Source organism: Anthonomus grandis, chromosome 22, assembly GCF_022605725.1.
Source record: "Anthonomus grandis grandis chromosome 22, icAntGran1.3, whole genome shotgun sequence".
Classification (NCBI taxonomy): Eukaryota; Metazoa; Arthropoda; class Insecta; order Coleoptera; family Curculionidae; genus Anthonomus; species Anthonomus grandis.
Genome location: NC_065567.1, coordinates 6,900,577 through 6,919,309, shown reverse-complemented (window position 1 = coordinate 6,919,309; position 18,733 = coordinate 6,900,577). Strand labels below are relative to the sequence as shown.

Sequence of the window (18,733 nt, the reverse complement as noted above, 5' to 3'; positions counted from 1 at the left end):
AATTCCGTTCTGTTTGGCTACATTTCGTGGTAGTTCATAGGCGCAGGTACTTATAATATTTATGAATTTAATTTTCACGGATTAAATGCCTTTATTTTAAAAGAGATTAAATACTAAATAAATACTTTTAATCCTTTTGTATAGGTACCTATCTTTTAACGCTTTGTAACATGCAAAAATGGGGTCAGGTAATATATACAGACTATAAATACTTTTAAATCATATTTTAAACGTTAGTAGTCACTGCTACGCTGTAGTGTAATCACAATATTATTATCCCAATATTTAAAAAATGAAGGTATTCAGTCCAACGAAAAGATGTACTAAACATTCTCCACTATCGCTGAGTGAAAAAGTTATCATTTTAAATGTACATGATTGCATAAAACACGATTACCCTAGTTTTACTGTGCAAGAAATTGTTGAAAAATATTCTCGAATGAGTGGAATTGGAAAGTCCACCATTTTCAAATTGTTGCGGGAAAGAAAAGTAGCAGGTCAAGTGGAATCTCCCAAGCAAAAGCCAGGACGACCTACAAAAGTCCTTGATGAAAATGCTAAATGTATAATTCGAAGAAAAGTTCACTCTTTTTATTTTAAAAAGGAAATACCCACCCTAGACAAAATTTTAATGGAGCTTGGCCGAGATGACAGTATTCCGTTGAAAAGTAGAAAACTTTTATGGAAAACTTTAAAAAATATGGATTTTGCCTGGGAATAGCATAACCGCAAAGCACTTTTACTGGAGAGCGACGAAATTGTTGTCGCTTGTTGGAGACGACAATACTTGAGAAGTATCAAGCAGTACCGCAGGGAGCAAAAGAAAGTTTTTTATCTTGATGAGACGTGGATTAACGAAGGTTATATAGTCCAAAAAATGTGGCAAGACAAAAATATAACCAGTGCTCGCCAAGCTTTTATAGAAGGCCTGTCTACGGGTATTAAAGTACCTTCGGGAAAAGGAAAAAGACTTATAATCACACATATTGGAAGCGAAGAGGGATTTTTAAAAGAAGGTCTGCTAACCTTTGAGTCGACTCGCACAGGAGATTATCATGAAGACATGAACTCAGACGTTTTCTAGGACTATTTTGGTGAAATGATAAAATTTCTTCCGACTAATTCGGTGGTGGTTATGGATAACGCAAGCTATCATTCACGATGAATAGAGAAGACGCCAACTTCAAGTTGGAGAAAGCAAGAAATTATCGATTGGCTGACTGCAAAAGGTATTGCGTTTGAAGCAAATTTGATAAAAAAAGAACTGCTAGCAATAGCAAACTTACACAAAACTCGTTTCATGAAATACGCCGTGGAAGATATAGCCGAAAAATATAACATAACTGTACTGCGCTTACCGCCATATCATTGCGAACTAAATCCTATAGAACTGATATGGGCGCAGGTAATAGGATTTGTAGCAAGACAAAACACGACTTTTAAAATGAAAGATGTTAAGCTACTGTTTGATCAAGCCATTACGGAAGCGACACCAGAGAATTGGCGAAAAGCAGTCCAGCATGTAATTAAGCAAGAGGACAAAATGTGGGATCTTGACAACCTCAACGATCAGACAGTCGATCCTTTAATTATAATGTCAAGAAGTGATGACAGTTCGTCAGATGACGAAGAAGACTATAATCTATTATAATTTAAAATTGTTATACACTGTTCAAAAAGTGCCAGATCCAAAAGTGACATTTTCAACTGTTTTACTCTACATATTATGTTCAATAAATTTGTGAAAAAAATATATTATTCCATTTAAACAAAAGTAACTTTCTAAAATAAAATAGCATTTTTTTAGCAAGTACATTAATTATAAGGTAAAAAACAAGTCCCAGTTGCACGCCTTTGGAGAACCGTTTTCAATGTTTATCAGTGGGTAACAATGGGCAAAACTCATAAATTGACCCAAAACCGGGTGGCACTACCTGCAATCAACGAAAAGAAAGAATTTTACATTGAAACTAATACCCAACTAAGGTAGTGGCATAAAATATTGGTGGATCACCAGGTACCACTTTTGCATACCTAATGAGGTTTTATTGCTCTACACACTTCTGAAATAGAGTATAAACTATAACACACGATTTCTGCGTTTTTAATCTGGACGCTTAAAAACATCAGATAAGCGATTTTATTGCTAAAAATATATTATTGATATAGTATCAATATATTTATATGAAATATATGTATGTCGTATATCTGTATGGTGGTGAAATCAAACCAAATCCAAAGAAGGTTGAATCTCTTACAGCACTTCCCTCTCCCCAAACAGTAACCCAATTGCGTCAATTTATTGGACTCGCGTCATATTTTCGTCAATTTATTTCAAAATTCTGTCAAATTATGGCACCTTTGTACGCACTGACTTCTAGCAAAAACATAATTGAATGGAAAGAAAGCCACAAAAAAATAAGACAAAAAATCATAAATACGCTTACTAACGAACCTGTCCTAATGATATTTCCTAATTGTCCTGTCGAATTGCCTGATGCTAGTTCGATTGGTTATGGTGCGATATTGATGCAGAAAAATAATGATAAACTTTGTGTAGTTGCTTATTTCAGTAAACGGACTACTGCTGCAGAATCAAAATACCATTCGTATGAGTTAGAAACACTCGCAGTTGTCAACTTGGTACGGCATTTCAGACAATATCTTTTTGGGCGGATATTTACGGTAATAACTGACTGTAACTCCTGCAAGGAGTTACAGTCAGATCAAGCTTTTTACAATCTTCTTGTAAAAAGCTTGATCTTACCCCGCGAATACATAGGTGGTAGGCATTTTTACAATCATTCGATTTTGATATTATTCACCGGGATGGTAAACGAATGTGTCATGTTGACTTCTTTTCAAGAAATCCATTACCAATACCCAAAACACATTGTTTTGAAAAGGTGGAACAAAAGATTATTAATATAGCCGACTTATCTGATAATTGGCTTCTCGCAGAACAACAACGCGATAGTGAAACTCTAAACCTAATAACCGAGATTAACGAAAACAAATTAAATGACGATAAAGCAAAAACCTACGAGCTAAGATCAGGCATTTTACATCGTAAAATTCAAAGGAACGGCAAAAAGCGTTGTTCACCAATTATTCCTCGCGCATTTCGCTGGTACGTTATTCGTCCGCTGATTCGTACCTTGGATGGGAAAAGACCCTGGAGAAGTTATACGATCTATACTGGTTTGAACATATGTCAAAATATGTTCGAAAATTCGTTGAAAATTGTATAACATGCGCAGTATCCAAATCACGTCCCAGCAGAGTTCAGTCTGAATTGCATCCCATACCAAAAGTCGCAATTCCATGGCACACCGTTCACATTGATGCTACCGGAAAATTAAGCGATAAAAGCAATAAAAAAGAGTTTTCGTTTTAACTGATGCCCTTATTAAATTTGTTTTGCTGATTCATACGTTAAATATAGACACCATAAATAGTATTAGAGCGGTAAAAGAAAGTGTTTCATTGTTTGGGGGCGCCTAATAGAATTATCGCTGATCAAGGTCGTTGTTTCGATAGTAAAGAATTCCGTGAGTTTTGTCAAAATAGTAATATCGCATTACATTTAATCGCGACCGGCAGTTCTCGGGCAAATGGTCAGATAGAACGGATGATGAGTACTTTGAAAAATATGCTAACAGCAATAGAAACTAATAACGATCGTTCTTGGCAAGATGCACTTCCTGACGTCCAGTTAGCTTTAAATAGCTCTGTTAGCAGAGTAACGAAATGTAGTCCTTTAGAATTAATGATTGGAAAAGTCTGCTGCTGAAATTAGGAAACAAGCTGAAGATAATATTGCAAAAAATAGTCAATATGATAAGCATAGGTTTGATAGCACTAAAGCAAAAGTTACTAAATTTTCTGTCGGGATTTTGTGTTAGTACATAATGAAGAACGAAATCAAACCAAGGATCCGAAGTATCCGAGGTCCCTTTAAAATAATTGAATTACTAGATGGCGATAGATATGTTTTAAAAAATCTAAAAGCTAATCGAACCTATAAGTATGCTCATGATCGGTTACATAAAATGCCAGAAAACTATGTTTATCATGAAGACGATTTAACTAATTCAGACACAGATTAAAACCTAATAATTTAAAAATTATTATTGTATTTTGATTTTTGGTAAAATTATTTTGTTCGTTTATTATTAGTCTTATGTAGGTAGCAACAATTTACTAGATGTAAGTGGTAGTTAAAATTGAATGAATTATTAGATTTAAATCATGGTTGTGTTATCACTAAAAAAAAATAATGATATCTTTCACTGGATTTAAGTGAAAATGATTAAGTATCACTGGATGGAGGTGATAATGTTATCTTTTACTGGATTTAAGTGAAAATGATTAAGTATCACTGGATGGAGGTGATGTTATCTTTAACTGGATATAAGTGAAAATGATTATCATTACATGGGGGTGATAATGATTTAAAATAATGTTTAATTATGTTAAATTTGAGTTATTTTTTTAAGAAAGTCAGAATGACCGAACGACTTTTTTTTTTTGGTATCAAAATTTACTTGTTAGCTGAGACACACGAGGACGTGTGACCTGTCAGTATGGCCGTGTCGTAGTGGCTGCTAAACGTCAAGCCTTATCAAGCTTGGGTGGAATCGCGGAGAATGCCGAATGTATTCTCGGGGAAGTACCGAAGTGATGGAAATGCTGCTTGCACACATGGGACTGAGGCAGTCACGATTTGGCATTACCGTCGAGATCACCGCGTTTAGCGATACGTTTAGCGATAAGCCAATCTTTTTTATCTCTGTATTTTTACAACTGTATTTTGTTTATTCGAAATAATTATTATTCGTGGACAGTTAGTTTGTGACTTAATAGTTAATAAAGTTTTGTGTAAAGACAGTGTCTTTCGATTATGGCTGACAAACCCTCAGAGAGTCCTCCGACACATATATTATTATATACTTATATCATGTTTGTCAATATAGTGTACCCAGACACTAACTCCCAAAGAGGGAAAAACCATTATTATTTATGGGTTTAGGAAAAATATTGATTCTTCTTAAAACTTCTGCTTGTCCTCAAATAACCCAAAAGCATCTTATTTTTTCAGATTTATATAGAGATTGTTTAGAATTTAGAAAAATATATTACCTGTGGGAATATCATTAGTCTATAAAATAAAACCTATGTAAGACTCATAATTAAAATATTTTTTTAGAAAATAAATAAGGAATAAAAAAGTATGTTACAAATTTAATATAGTCGAAAATTCAGGTCATCATCAACAACAAAAAAACTATTCCAAGGTGTCTCTACCAACCTTCTCCCATCGGTGAACCCATTTAATAAATTTTTTATAAGCGTTTCGGATATCTTTTGCAATGGGATAACTTGAGTCGCTTCCCTAATGCTGTTTTTTAAATTATCAAGGTTAGTTTCCAAATGAATTGCATATACTTTCTGGGTAAGGTAGCCCCACAAGTGAAAGTCATGACATATGAAATTCGTCCATTAACAAATGACATATTACGTAAATTATCATAAAAAATGCACATAAAATAGCATTTCCAAATAACTATGCTAATTCATATTTTTATCAAAGAAGTAGAGTCCAATTATTATCCTATTCTGTTTTACGTAACTGCACCTTTTCCGACATGGAACAGAAATTCACTACACGCTCAAACCTGATTACTTCCCCTTATTCGAATGTGATCTCTCCACTCGTGGTGTAGGACTATCTTTTCACCATGTACATTGCACACCATCTGAGGATACCTTATTTTACACTTTATTCATAGCCTTTCCTGTCCATTATGTTTATGCCGACAATAGCACCAATATCGGCCATGATACCAGGATGTTCATGTCATCGGAACTTGTTATATATTAACTGAAATGGCGCTTTTTCAGAAAAACCCTAGGGCTTTTTAAGATAAAGGAAAGTTGCCTTTTCCGCGCCGTAAACTTCTCAAAATTTTGCTTGGTACCTCGGGATACTAAAACTAGCTGTAAATCATATTGATTTAAGCGAAATGTGCTGTCAAGACACCACTTGCCATTGCCGTAGGTTTTCAGAATTTCACATTGAGTTGAGTTCATTAACATAAGAACAAAATCACCTTTTGAGAGGTGTGGATATTCTGAGCAAAGTGCTTTTTGACCTTAATAGTGCAAAACAAAAGAGGTTCCTTCTTTAATCTATATTTCGATACTAACTGCATCACTTTTATAAATCACTTCGTTTTTTTTTTCTTCATTTACTAATTCAGAATTACCTGCATTTGGTGTTAACAAGAACCCAGGTAAAGATTTCCATTGTCTCAAGCTATTTACTGAATAGCAGCAAGAGCATATCAATGTCCGGAGCTGCTGGTAGGAAATGCTACGCTAAGTTGATGGAAATTCGTTCAAAGGGTGCACCAACAAGATACTGCATCATTTTCCCTCTGGTCCGAGTTCTCGGGTCGTTAGCTGAGGCACCAGCGTTCAACATCTTCATGACTGTTCACCCAGTAAAATATTTCTCTCAGTTTTGTCAAGGTTTTACTTACTCTGAAATATCCTCTCATGACTGCCATGACTTCAAGAACTTCTGGAATTCGCTTTTGAGGACGAGCTGCCACATAAGCCTTTCATTTCCCACACTCTTTTTAATAATTCAATTCGTCTTTTATAATCAATCTTTTATACCACTGAGCCCAGTAAGCTTTTACTTCTGGAGATTTGTCTGTATCTTTCCATTTTGGATTTGGAATTCCCCGAGACATCAGTTCATAAATAAGGCCACCACTGATTCATCATAACACTGGGTAACTATGGTTAACCTACATTATCCTAGCTACTTCCCACTGTTTGGCACTGTTCATACCAATACGATGATAAGCAAATATCTCTGGCTGTTGTTTCAATTTTTGTTTAAATTGTTAAACCTTCATATCGTTTAAGCCTGATATGATGTTGTCAGTAATATATGTCACCAGTACTTGCTTCTGGAATGTTAACTGTTAACCAGTGGTAATTTTAGCTTCATGTTGTTCAATGATCAGAATCCTGAATCCCGTTTGCTGAACCCAGGATTACATTTGATGGGTGCTACGATGCTCAACTTCACGATAGTCTCACTTGATCCAGTATCTAACATTAGGTCATTGGCGCTTAGAGTGCCCTTCTTTGTTGCAATTCCGTAAGCAGCGGAATTCTGTAAGAGTCTAGCTAAAAACTTAACTTGCAGGTTCTTGAGGTCTCTCTCCGAAGTTTTAACTTGCCTGGGGCTTTTAGTTGCTTGAAAAGTTGCCTCACTCTGTAATCCACATGCTATCCTCACGACCTGTTTAGTATGTGGAGCTGCTTTTGAAGATTAGCTTTTAAATTCATTCAAGTTTTTCATGGTCTTCATTACGTATTTTTGATTTCTGTCTCTTTCATTATTTTATTTTTTCAAGTAGTCTTGACTGAATTTTCTTTTCTCAGGTTGACTTTAACGGTCTTAAAATCAAGTTTTCTGAGACATGTCTGATTCCTCTCGTTCTTCTCTGTGCTTCTATCTCATTCTTTATGTTTCTTCTCCTGCTCCTGAAACTTCTTCAATAAGCAGCTCCATTAATTTATTCACATCTTGGCATGACTTACAGTTAAAAGCATCCACTGAATAGGCTTTCAGATATCGTTTACTTCTGGCACCAAATGTAAGGGAACTCAGGAACACATTAGTATTAGGAATATTTTAACTTAGAAAAAAAAGAATATGCTCAATATCTCGTTCATTGTCAACGTCAGATTACAAAATGTATACCTGGCTCGCGCTGACTTCTATCTGAACTGTTTCCAAGATAAACAATAATCTAATTAACAGTTTAGTTTTTTTAGTGCTGATTGGATTGGTGTTTGGTTTTTGTCGATCAAGACCCATTCAACTACCAGGATTTAAAATAAAGTAATTTAAATCAAGACCCTTAAACAAGATCAAGTACAAAAAATTAGGTGTGTATAATAGGCGTGCAGAATATAGGTATTTGGTATAGATATTTTGTTTATGATATTTGGTTTCTTCATAAATTGTTTGTATGTCTTTTTATTAGCTATGGAGTAAGTGAGAAGTTATAACACTTGTATTTGTCACCAAAATTTGGGTTAGGAGCAACCCTCCTAATATATTGCTTATAAACGATTTCAAGTATGCATTTTATTAAGGTGTATCTGAGAAAAGGTCCTTTCCATATTAGGACCAAAATTTATTAAAGCTAAGGAAAAACCGTAGTTAATGCGCCTGAACATTTTCTTTTTACTTTTCACTACAGTCGACGTCATAAATAGATATATTTCGAAAAAAAGGAATGTTGAAGGAAATTTCTTCATAATGTATTTCATAGACTTTGTCTAGCTAAGGAAAGGTACAGCACGTGTTGTTCGGCTCGGTTGCGCAGTAAATTTGTTTACGCCGCTGCCAAAGCAACGGTATCAATCGTCCCGATTTGCATATAAACGGTGCCGTTGCGTTAATTCTTATATTTGTGTTCTGTGCATTTTAGTGTTTACGTCTTTTCTTAAAAAAAGGCGCGCTACTGTCGCTAATCGCGCGTTATTAAGGGACAAAACTTGGCGCAGCTTTGAAACAGATGGTGTACCTTTCCTTAGATAGACAAACCCTACCTACAGTCTCGGTCATATAAATAGTACATTTTCATTATTTTTTTTCTTTTAAACAAAAGAAGAAATTTTTGAGAACTATATTTTTTACTATACAGTTTCTAATAATAGTTTATTTTAACAAAAATTAATGATTCTTAAATAAGTGTAACAAACTAATAAAAAAATATTTTTAAACAGCAGGGCATATAAATAGCACACGACTAAAAAAAAAAGCTCAAAATATAGAAAACTTATAAACATAACAACCAAAATTCTTAATACTTTGTGGGATAACCTTTAGTATTATTCACTGCTTGCAATCTGGATGGCATAGATTCCACTCAGGCTTGGCAATAGCTATCTGGTATACAGAACCAAACTTCTTTAACTTTGACCCACAATTCTTCTATCTAATAAAACGGGATCTTTAAGGTCGAATCCCGGACCACATTATCTTTAAGCCAATTTTTGACCAGCCTGGATGAATGGTTTGGGTCGTTATCATACATAAACTTATAGTTAACTGGAAAAAATTCGTCAGCATATGGCTCCATTATATTTTATTTAGGATCCTCTTGTATAAAAACTGATCCATTATTCCGTCTATTTTATAAATAGGGCCAACTCCCCGCCATGACATTGCTCCCCAAACCATCAAAGACCCACGCCATGTTTAACAATTTTTATAATGTAATGTGGATCAAGAGCGCCGTTAGGAGAACCTCTTACATAACATTTTCCATCGGTCCCAAATAAATTAATTTTGGTTTCGTCGGTCCAATGTTTGTTTTTCCAAAAATGTATATGTTGGTATTGGTGGTCACGCGCAAATTTTAAACTTTTCTGAACATTTCTTTTTGACGCCAATGGTTTGAGAGCATTATATACGAGCTTTCAAGGACATTTTAGATGTTGGGAAATTTTGGAAACTGTGAGTCCATAATTTTTGAGCTGCACAATAAGTGCTCTTCTTTCGGGTCCGCAGTGCTCTTTTCTACCCACTAAAAAGGATACAGAAAAACAGCAAAATATAACAAAATACATATAAATAACAAAAATACTTACTTTTAACAAGATGGAACAGCAATAAATTATTACAAACAAAAGTGTGCTATTCACTTATCACTTCACAGATGAGTGATACCTTAGTACTAAAGGCAAATACCAACACTATTCGATAAGAATTGGTGTTTTTTATTCTTTGTACTGAATAAACATAAACAAATCATCGGAATGTTTAAATATTTTAAGTTGTGTGCAAATATAAAAGAAATTCAAAGTGTGCTTCAAGTCAATTAATGTATTTTAGGATTTATTGATCATGGATTATTTAAAGTAATTCAAATTTAACAAAAAAAAATAAAAATTCTTAAAGATTCTAAAAGATTCTTAATTCAGTCCTTGTTTTACTTCAATATTTAAAAAACTCCATTGATTCTGAATATATTTTAACTGGGCACCTTAATTAAGATCCCCTAGAGAATTTATTTTCTGTAATTAAAAATAGGTGTAGATACAAAGCAAAGTCAAGTGTTCAGCAATTTCGAATTGCTTTGCAATATAAAAATAATATTAGATCTTAAAAATCATTGGACAGTGGAATTTGTAAAAAAGATGTCCAAAATCTTTCGAATGGATGGATGTCAGACCAGTGAAGTTTCATGTTCAAATATTGAACGCAATAAAAATGTATTAGTGTTGATGTAATTATTGTATATTATTTATGTAATATAGTAATTGTTATTCCGAAATTGGATCTACAGGCAATATAAGTAGTTCCACTTATTCCGATCTAAAAATATCGAATAATTTAAATAAAACCGTAAGTTTGTGTATTGTGAAAAAAGAGTTCTAATGTAATGTTTCTAGATATGTCGCAATCTTAATGGAGAAACCAAAGTGTGACAACAATTATTGTAAATATTTTGAAAAAGGATAAATCAGAACCAAGCGATACGAAAGAAATACTTTAAATGCATAAAAGTTACTAAAGCAAATAATTTCTCTAATAACGCCATCAACCATTTTTTAAATTTATCTCAAAACAATAAAAGCATTTAATAAACTTTATCATACCCTAAATGTACGTAATAATTTATTACGTACATTTATTAATTACACATTATTATTACATTTATTAATTATTAATACATTTATCAATTTATAAAATATTATTATATAAAATAAAAGTAAATAAGATAAACTTATGTTCACGGCACACTGATAAATGAGTTACTTATTTTGTTGGGTATTACGTCACTTATAGTAGAAATCAATTTAGAAAAACGCTCATCTCATACGCTCAAATATTGAAAAGAAAAAGAGTATACTTATTCATGTATTTCAAAGATATATGAACTTTTTTTAAAGATATATTTAAAAGATATATGAACTGTTATTTTAATTTAAATTAAGTTCAATAAGTCTTAAATACAATAATTTACTTGAGATATATTAGATTTTTTTATACTCAGGAGCTGAGGTTTAATTTATTGATTTCTAAGGTCGTTTCTTCTTTTCATCATATCATACTGTAATAGGACTACTGAACTTGAAACCGATGAGAAAAACCTACTTATTTAATAAAAATAAGTTAAAATAAGATTAATTGTATCAGAGATTTTCCTTATGAAATGTATCGTGCCAGTAAATCGGTAGCCATGATTTTAAACCTTTAATTAAATAATATTAAAAAATGTGTTTTCATTTATTGTTTTCCTTGATAATCAGAGAAGAATTTTTCTAAAGTGTAGCTTTCTACAGTATCATTGGAAAGCATTTTCAAGTCTTTGGAAGTTTTTAGGTAACGTTAAATCTACAATCTACAAATAGTACTATAATACCATTATACATATTATACATTGCGCAACTTTTATTTAATTATGCCACCTCGTATTTTCTATCGTTTCTGAGATCGCTATACTGCTCATTCTTATTTTGGACATCCTGTATAGCCGTGGTAACGAGGGGGCTTTAAACAAATTTTTTGTTTTTTTTTCTTACTGACTTTTTCTAGTTTTAATGTAATTGGTAATTAGGAATTTGCCTGTATCGCAAGTTAATTATATGGCCTATTTTCCATATTTTATCGAGTGCTTTTAATACCCTTACTCAAAACCCTTTCACTTTTTTGTTTTTAATTTTATTTCAATTTAAGTCAAAGATATTTATTTATTTTTCAATATTTCTTTCAACTATTTAAAAATATTGCCGTATAATTTTTGTACTATTACCCATTTTTATGAAATGAAATGAAAATTTTCATTTCAGCTTTAAAATAAAGTAACTTTTTAATGATATCTACTACGATTCGTATTATTATATAAGGTGTTAATTATTTTAGAGACCCAACTTAAACAGTTTCAAACCCGATTTATCAATGTTTTATTTTTTAATAGGATACCAAGTATCTTATATTAGTTATCCAAGTCTAAATATCTATGATCTTATTGGAAACCTTTTACACATACCTCCTATCAGCCTCCATATAAATCTTCTCAGCTTCATCAAAGTTCCTAAAATATGTAGCAATTCTCCCTCTTTTAACGGCTTCGTTATTAATGTCTCTCATTTCTTTCACAAATTGGACTTTGGCATAATCTTTAGCTCTAACAAAGCAAGCATCAGCCATCGTAAGATTCATTTCTTTTAGGGCTGCTTCTGCCACCAATCTCCTAAAAAAGAAAATCTATAAAATATTTACTTTTATAGAATGAACCAACAGACCATAATCTCGGATGACGATTATCTTCAACGAATTGAGCAGCTTCATTTATCCCAACCTTTTCTAAAAGCTGTCTTGTATCTCTTAGGCTCTTAATTTCTAATTTTATAAGATAGTCATTAGTAGGTTTTTCTGGGTTATCTATAACATCGTCTAAAAGAACTGCCTCAACTTCTAAATCCTAAAACCATTATAATTTTTTGTCAATTTGACCTGTGAAATAAGTAAATTAAAATTTAAATAAACTAATCAGTATCTTAATTATTTCGGAATTTTATCGTACACTACATCATTCCTTTTGGTTTTAAAATATAAAAATATCTTGTTTTCTTGTTAAAGCTCGTTTTCATGGGTATATTAAAAATATAAAGTTGTCGGTACGTTAAAAATACAATCATTACATTTCATATTTACGCGCAAGACTTTAGGTCCAGTACTTTGTACGTTTCGGGTACAAAAAACCAGTTTCTTAATACAATAACTCTCTTTATCTCTCGATAAACCTTCAAATATAATGAAAAATCCGTATGTTCTTTTAAATATTGTAACAGACTTGAGATTCAAATAAAATAACTCCTAAAATGGGGCCCTAAAACAAGATCTTCAATGTATCAATCAATGTACAATCTTCATCTTCGTTATTAGGCATTGCTCTTCCTCTGCACGAGAAACAAATCCGGTATAATACTTAAATAAAATCTGCCTTTAAGTCACACTGTTATTTCGTTCAGTTACTTTATGGATAAATATTATTCCCCGCTTCTTCATGGACCATTGGCAAACGCTCTTGTAAATAGTTTAGGCCTCTTTGTCTTGTCTTAAGGTCATAGTATTTGAAGGATTCTGAGGTCCTGAAGGCCCTCTCGGATGTCGCGGATCACTCCTCCCTTATCTGTCGGGGTACCACCGAGCCAGTTTCGACCTTTTGCGCACCACACATGACTTTTTATTTTGTTTCTTTTTCATTATGAATACAATTTTTTTTACCAGATACTTTTTCAGCCTTTCGTTCTGTTAAGTTTCTAAGTTTATTAAATGTTAAGTATTAGTAGCAGTAGGGTTGTATTACTCCTGGCATACTTAATGCCAGGTGTCAAGGGTTTTTCTAAATCGCGATTTCAAAAAATTAAATCACAAATTCTTCTGCAATTAGCTTTTAGTTGAATAGTAGAATTGTTTTTCTTTTTATAGGCAAATAAAGTATTTTGAATTTGAATAATATTCAAAAGTACCTGAGAGCTGATAAAACTAACTTGGTAATCAGTTACAAATCTAGAGTATTACCAAGTCACATAAGATTAACACCGGTCATCCAAAAACACTGCTATTTTTATAATGCGGGAGGTATTACTTGTAAAATTGAGGATATAGATTTTGATGTGAACTTGTATCCTTACTTCGTGTATCTTTCATTTCTCCTAAGTATGAATAAGTTGTGTATAAGGCTCATTGTAGAACTGGTTGAACGTTTCCCTGAACATAAGCTTATTTAAGCTGGTGATTGATTATAATAGGTCGGATGCCATGTGGTCAGTTCAAAGAGTATTTTGGTTACGTAACTCTCCCATATCTTTTAAATTTAAATGATGTGGATGTCGCTTGTGAAAGTTGGGCAAGAAACTCTCAATTTATTTGCTCTTTCTCAGAATTGTATTTTCTAATATGGATAACCTATTAGAAATATCTATCCAGAAATTTATGGTTATCATATTCATGATATCATATGTCACATAATAACATATCATCGATTTTGCGTGAAATGTTTGTGACTGACATGAACAATTCAGTCTTTTTTGTAGCAGATGGTATGTTTCTCCTTATGCTTGGAAACTATGATTATAGTCTTGCTTTGCTTAAAATGTTTAAGTGGTCCCTTCAACAAGGGCAATGTCTTATACTATTATCTTATTATATTGGAAGAGGAGTTATATTTAACCAATTTCTAAATCTGAGGCAATAGATAATATAGAAGAGCAGCAGTTCTAAATGATACCAAACATGGTATTAGCTTAGGTAAGTCAACGTCTACTAACCTTCAGCAGCATATACACTCTCTATTCAAAAGCCTTTGACCAAGACAACCAAAAACTCCTAGTTAAAACGTAATGTGTTTTGGTAATTCACTGCCATGTAGACACAGTTTTTTTTAATCTAATTTTTATCATTGAGATAACCTCTAGGACCTCACAACGTCCCTACTGTGGCCTTTCATTGTTTTTACTATTTACCAATGACTCAGCTGTATTACTGATTCTGAACATCTTAAACTTTTTAGAACAATTACATCTATTAATGATTTTCAAGAATATCCGCGGAATTTCAACCAATTATCCAAATGTTAACATAAATGCATCAAACTAATAATTTGTTGAGATTTGCATATGGTATTAACGATGAATGATATCAAGAGTGTGTTAAGAATCTAGGTGTCAGTTTTTATTCTCATTTATTATTTAGTACGCATTATTTGTTTGTAAGGCATACAAGTAACTCGGTGTAATTTCTTTGTACAGTAGGGACTTTTCCCTCTGTCTTCAAACATATTTTTCTTATGTTGGAGCATGTTTAAAGTTGTATGGTCTGCTAATTACCAATGTCACATCTCAAGTTTGTTAGGCTATAGCATTCAGGATGATATTGGATATTGCTAAATTTGATTATGTTATTTGATGTAACTTGCTGGGTTTGGAAACATAACCGTCTAGTAGATATTGTAGTCATTTTTATTATGTTTGTTTATTATTGTTAGATATTCGGAAATTGCACTTTAAGGCTTTTTTACGGTGTCTTACTATCGTACCAATTATCCAAAAGCTGTCATGCAGGGAAGTCTTAAGGCTGTCTACCCCAGTTTGCTTAGAGTTCAACACTTAGGGCCTACAATATTAAATGAGTTTTAAAATTCCAATTAAATAATATGAATATTAAATAATTCAAAACCTATTAGTGCTAACAACTCTACATGTAATTTAATGATTTTAAGTTTTAATGACCGTACGTCAAATAAGAAAAATTATAACTCTTCTTAAAAAGACATTGAGTATATCTGGAGAACTGAGAAGATTTTAAAATTTATATCGAATAAAACAAATATTTTAATTACCTTGAATATCACATAAACTTGTTAATCACATAAACTTACTATAATCGACGGGTCCAAGGATTTTTTTGAGAAAAAGAGTATATGAACTACTGAATTTATTCCAAGTTACAGACTCACACTGTATGTATTTAAATGTTTAGATAAGATTTAAAATATTACGATAGATGTTACGATAGATGTTGGTTTGTGCTAGATTAATAATTTAAACAGGGTTATGTTTTATTTATATAATATATTTCTAAAAAAAAGCGTCTTTTAAAGCTATTTTCTTGTCTTAAAATTTTAACTTGTGATGTTCTGTGTATAACCACGCAATAGTTTTTCCCAGTTTGCAGTCGCTGTTACTAAACACATACTTATGTTTACTCTCTATTTTAAGCACTGAGATGTCTTTTATTAAATAAAGCTGTAAAATTTTGCGGTAATCTTTAATGTAAGGTAGTTTTTTATATTTTAATTAAATATTTGGAGGTTCAGTTAGTCCGTGAAATATATTTGAGTTATAGATTAATATATTATATATATTTAAAATATGTTTGGGTTAACCGTTGTTAATAAAAATATTAAAAAGTTTGTTAAGATTGTTCTGTAAAAATCATTCATATATGTAATCATCACTAATATTATGCGTACCCTTTATTTCATAGCAATTACTGTATTTTATTTATGGTTCTAAGTCTGTCTGGCGCTACCGGATAATAAGTTTGTATTTCTTTAAATATATACAGAATGTTTCACTAAACGTGGATCGGCGTATATCTCGGGAACTGTCAATCTGGTATTATTGGATTTTTTTATATTATAAGTGGCCAAGAGGAAATGCTGAAAATTATTTATAAGTTCGAAATTTGGTCACTACGGGACGTAAATAAAATGTCAATTATTCAATTCTAATTTTCTCCGGAAAATGCCTTAAGGTACTTTTTTTTTAACATAATTAGAAACCTTGGAATATTTTCATCATTTTGGCCAGTTGGTTGGAAGACTAATGGGCGTACCGACCTTCATAATGTAGGGGAGATGTAAGTGCTTTTAAATATTGAATCCAATAGTACCCGAAAGTCTTTAGTACTTAAAATTGGTAGAATGCGTCATTTGAAATAAACATGTTCAAAGTGTCCAGCAATCGCTCTATGGTATCTTCTTTTGTTGTGGGCTGTATTTTGTACAAAATATCCCTAATTCATACCCATACGTAATAATCGTAACACAGTTAGATCGGAAAATCTAGCTGGTCATGGCAACCAACTACCACTTTCCATCCAGCGATCTGGGAAACTGATACTTAGATAATCACGATTTCTTTGAGAATAATGTGTTGGGCAACCATTATGTTGATACCACATATTTACATATCCCTAGGTCAATGGGAACATCTTCTAACAGTATCCAATGCCAAGGTATTTTGAGTAAAAAGTTAAGATATAATTCACCATTTAAATGTCCCAATAATTTTTTTTTCCAAGACTCCGCACTAGCTATTTAAACTCTATCTGTTTTGGTCATCTACTTTCCGTATCCAGTGAGCGTTTTCCCGGGACTAATAATGCATGTTATGCATATTTGATCATCATCATTTCACCAGTTATATTAACAACTAGAAAAACTAGCCTCATCAGTTCTTAAGATTTGAAAAAAAAAATTTTTGTTTCTTTGAAGAACGTTTTTTAAGCCAATAACAATGGTCGGGTCGTCTGTCAAAATAATTTTCTGATAGAGCTTCGAGCAAGGATATGGTTAAAGATTAAATTCTTTCAAAAGCACTGAAGGATGACTAATTCCCTTAAATTGCTCTCGTACTTAAATATGGTACCACTTCAACGTACGCAAGAGCGTTGATAAATGATCTTCATGGTTTCTTACCGTACACAACATGCATTCGACAAAAACCATAGAAAATACTGGACTGATTCCTTAATTTTAGCAAAGTAACCAATTTTCAAATTACATAAATACTTTTATTTATGTAATTTATGTAAAGTGCATTTATAATGTTAAATGAAGATAAATGCATAGTTACTTGTTCGGTTGATTTTAATAATACATGGATTCCTTTGCTAAAGAGAGATGTAGAACAGGACATTCTCAAAATTAAATGATAATTTGAAATATATTTTATATATCTCAAATGATTAATTAATTTTGTTATTATTAATTGTTACATTTAATGTTTATATATCTTCTATCATTAAATTACATTAGGATCACAACGCTTTATTTTTTAAAAGAAGCAACCTTTGAATTATGTGTTAATTTTCAAAACGGTTTATCAAAGTAAATCAATCGTCAAATTATAAAAAAGTATTAACTATTTTCGAATTAAGAACCAGATTAATAAAAGCACAGCTGAAAGATTGGAAAAGTATATTTTTTCATATTTTTTATTTTATTTTATTTACTTTGATAACGGTAGTAGATTAACCTATCGAAACCGGTTCAAATTAGGTCTTTTTATTAACTAAGTAGGTTTTCTTATTGTTTTCAAGTTCAATATTCATAATAAAGTTAAGTAGGATTTTGAAAAGAAAAAACCAGCTCAGAGATCGATAAATAAAACCTGAGCTCCTGGGTATATAAAAAAATATATTATACCTTCAGTAAATTATTGTATTTAAGACTTACGGAACTTACATTAAATTAAATAAATATAACGAAAGGTATCGTTAAAGATTTCAGTTTATATTTCTTTTAAATACGTGAATAAGTCTTCTAATTTCCTTCTCCTTTTCAATATTTGAGCGTAGAGATAGTATTTTCTAAATTGATTTTTAATATAAAAGTGACGTAGTACCCAAGAAAATAAGTAACTCATTATGGATTCGTCTCAACAATACAGATTTCACAATATGGGAGCCACACAATAAGATTTGAGTTTATGCAACATATTAAAAGTGGTTACCAGACATTTGCGCCCAAAGAATATAAAAAGTGACATGATATAGTTGCGAGAATTCTCCATCCAGAACTAGCAGAAAAATTAAACTTTTTGTCAGAATAATTCCGGCTTTTTTGCCTACTTGTATTATGCAGGTTGCTTAGAACATTGAAAGACTAGAATTAGTAATCAACAACTTTGTTTGAGTTCAACATGTACACAGGGACAAAGGGGTTGTTTTGTTTACAAACATATTCATCGATTCTCTGTTGTCAAGTTTGCACACATTTTCAAGAGAGGAAATTTCCGCATATAATAATGTTAATTTAACTTATTGGTGTTAGTTTTTGGATTAAAAATAAAAAGTAGAAATAGATTATATGTTATTCTAAGCGCAAAAATAACATCT

The 18,733-nt window shown here is 32.0% G+C and overlaps 1 protein-coding gene across 4 annotated transcripts in view; it reads right to left on the bottom strand.

Moving 5' to 3' along the window:
• The window catches only part of LOC126748213 (WD repeat-containing protein 35), a 70,087-nt gene that overhangs the window by 15,488 nt on the left and 35,866 nt on the right, over window positions 1–18,733 (bottom strand). For all 4 annotated transcript variants that reach the window (XM_050457290.1, XM_050457293.1, XM_050457291.1 and 1 more), the window contains 2 exons: window positions 12,349–12,527; window positions 12,093–12,296 (listed from right to left, as the gene is read on the bottom strand). In XM_050457290.1, the coding sequence (XP_050313247.1) occupies window positions 12,093–12,296; window positions 12,349–12,527 (383 nt within the window). The remainder of the gene's footprint in view (window positions 1–12,092; window positions 12,297–12,348; window positions 12,528–18,733) is intronic.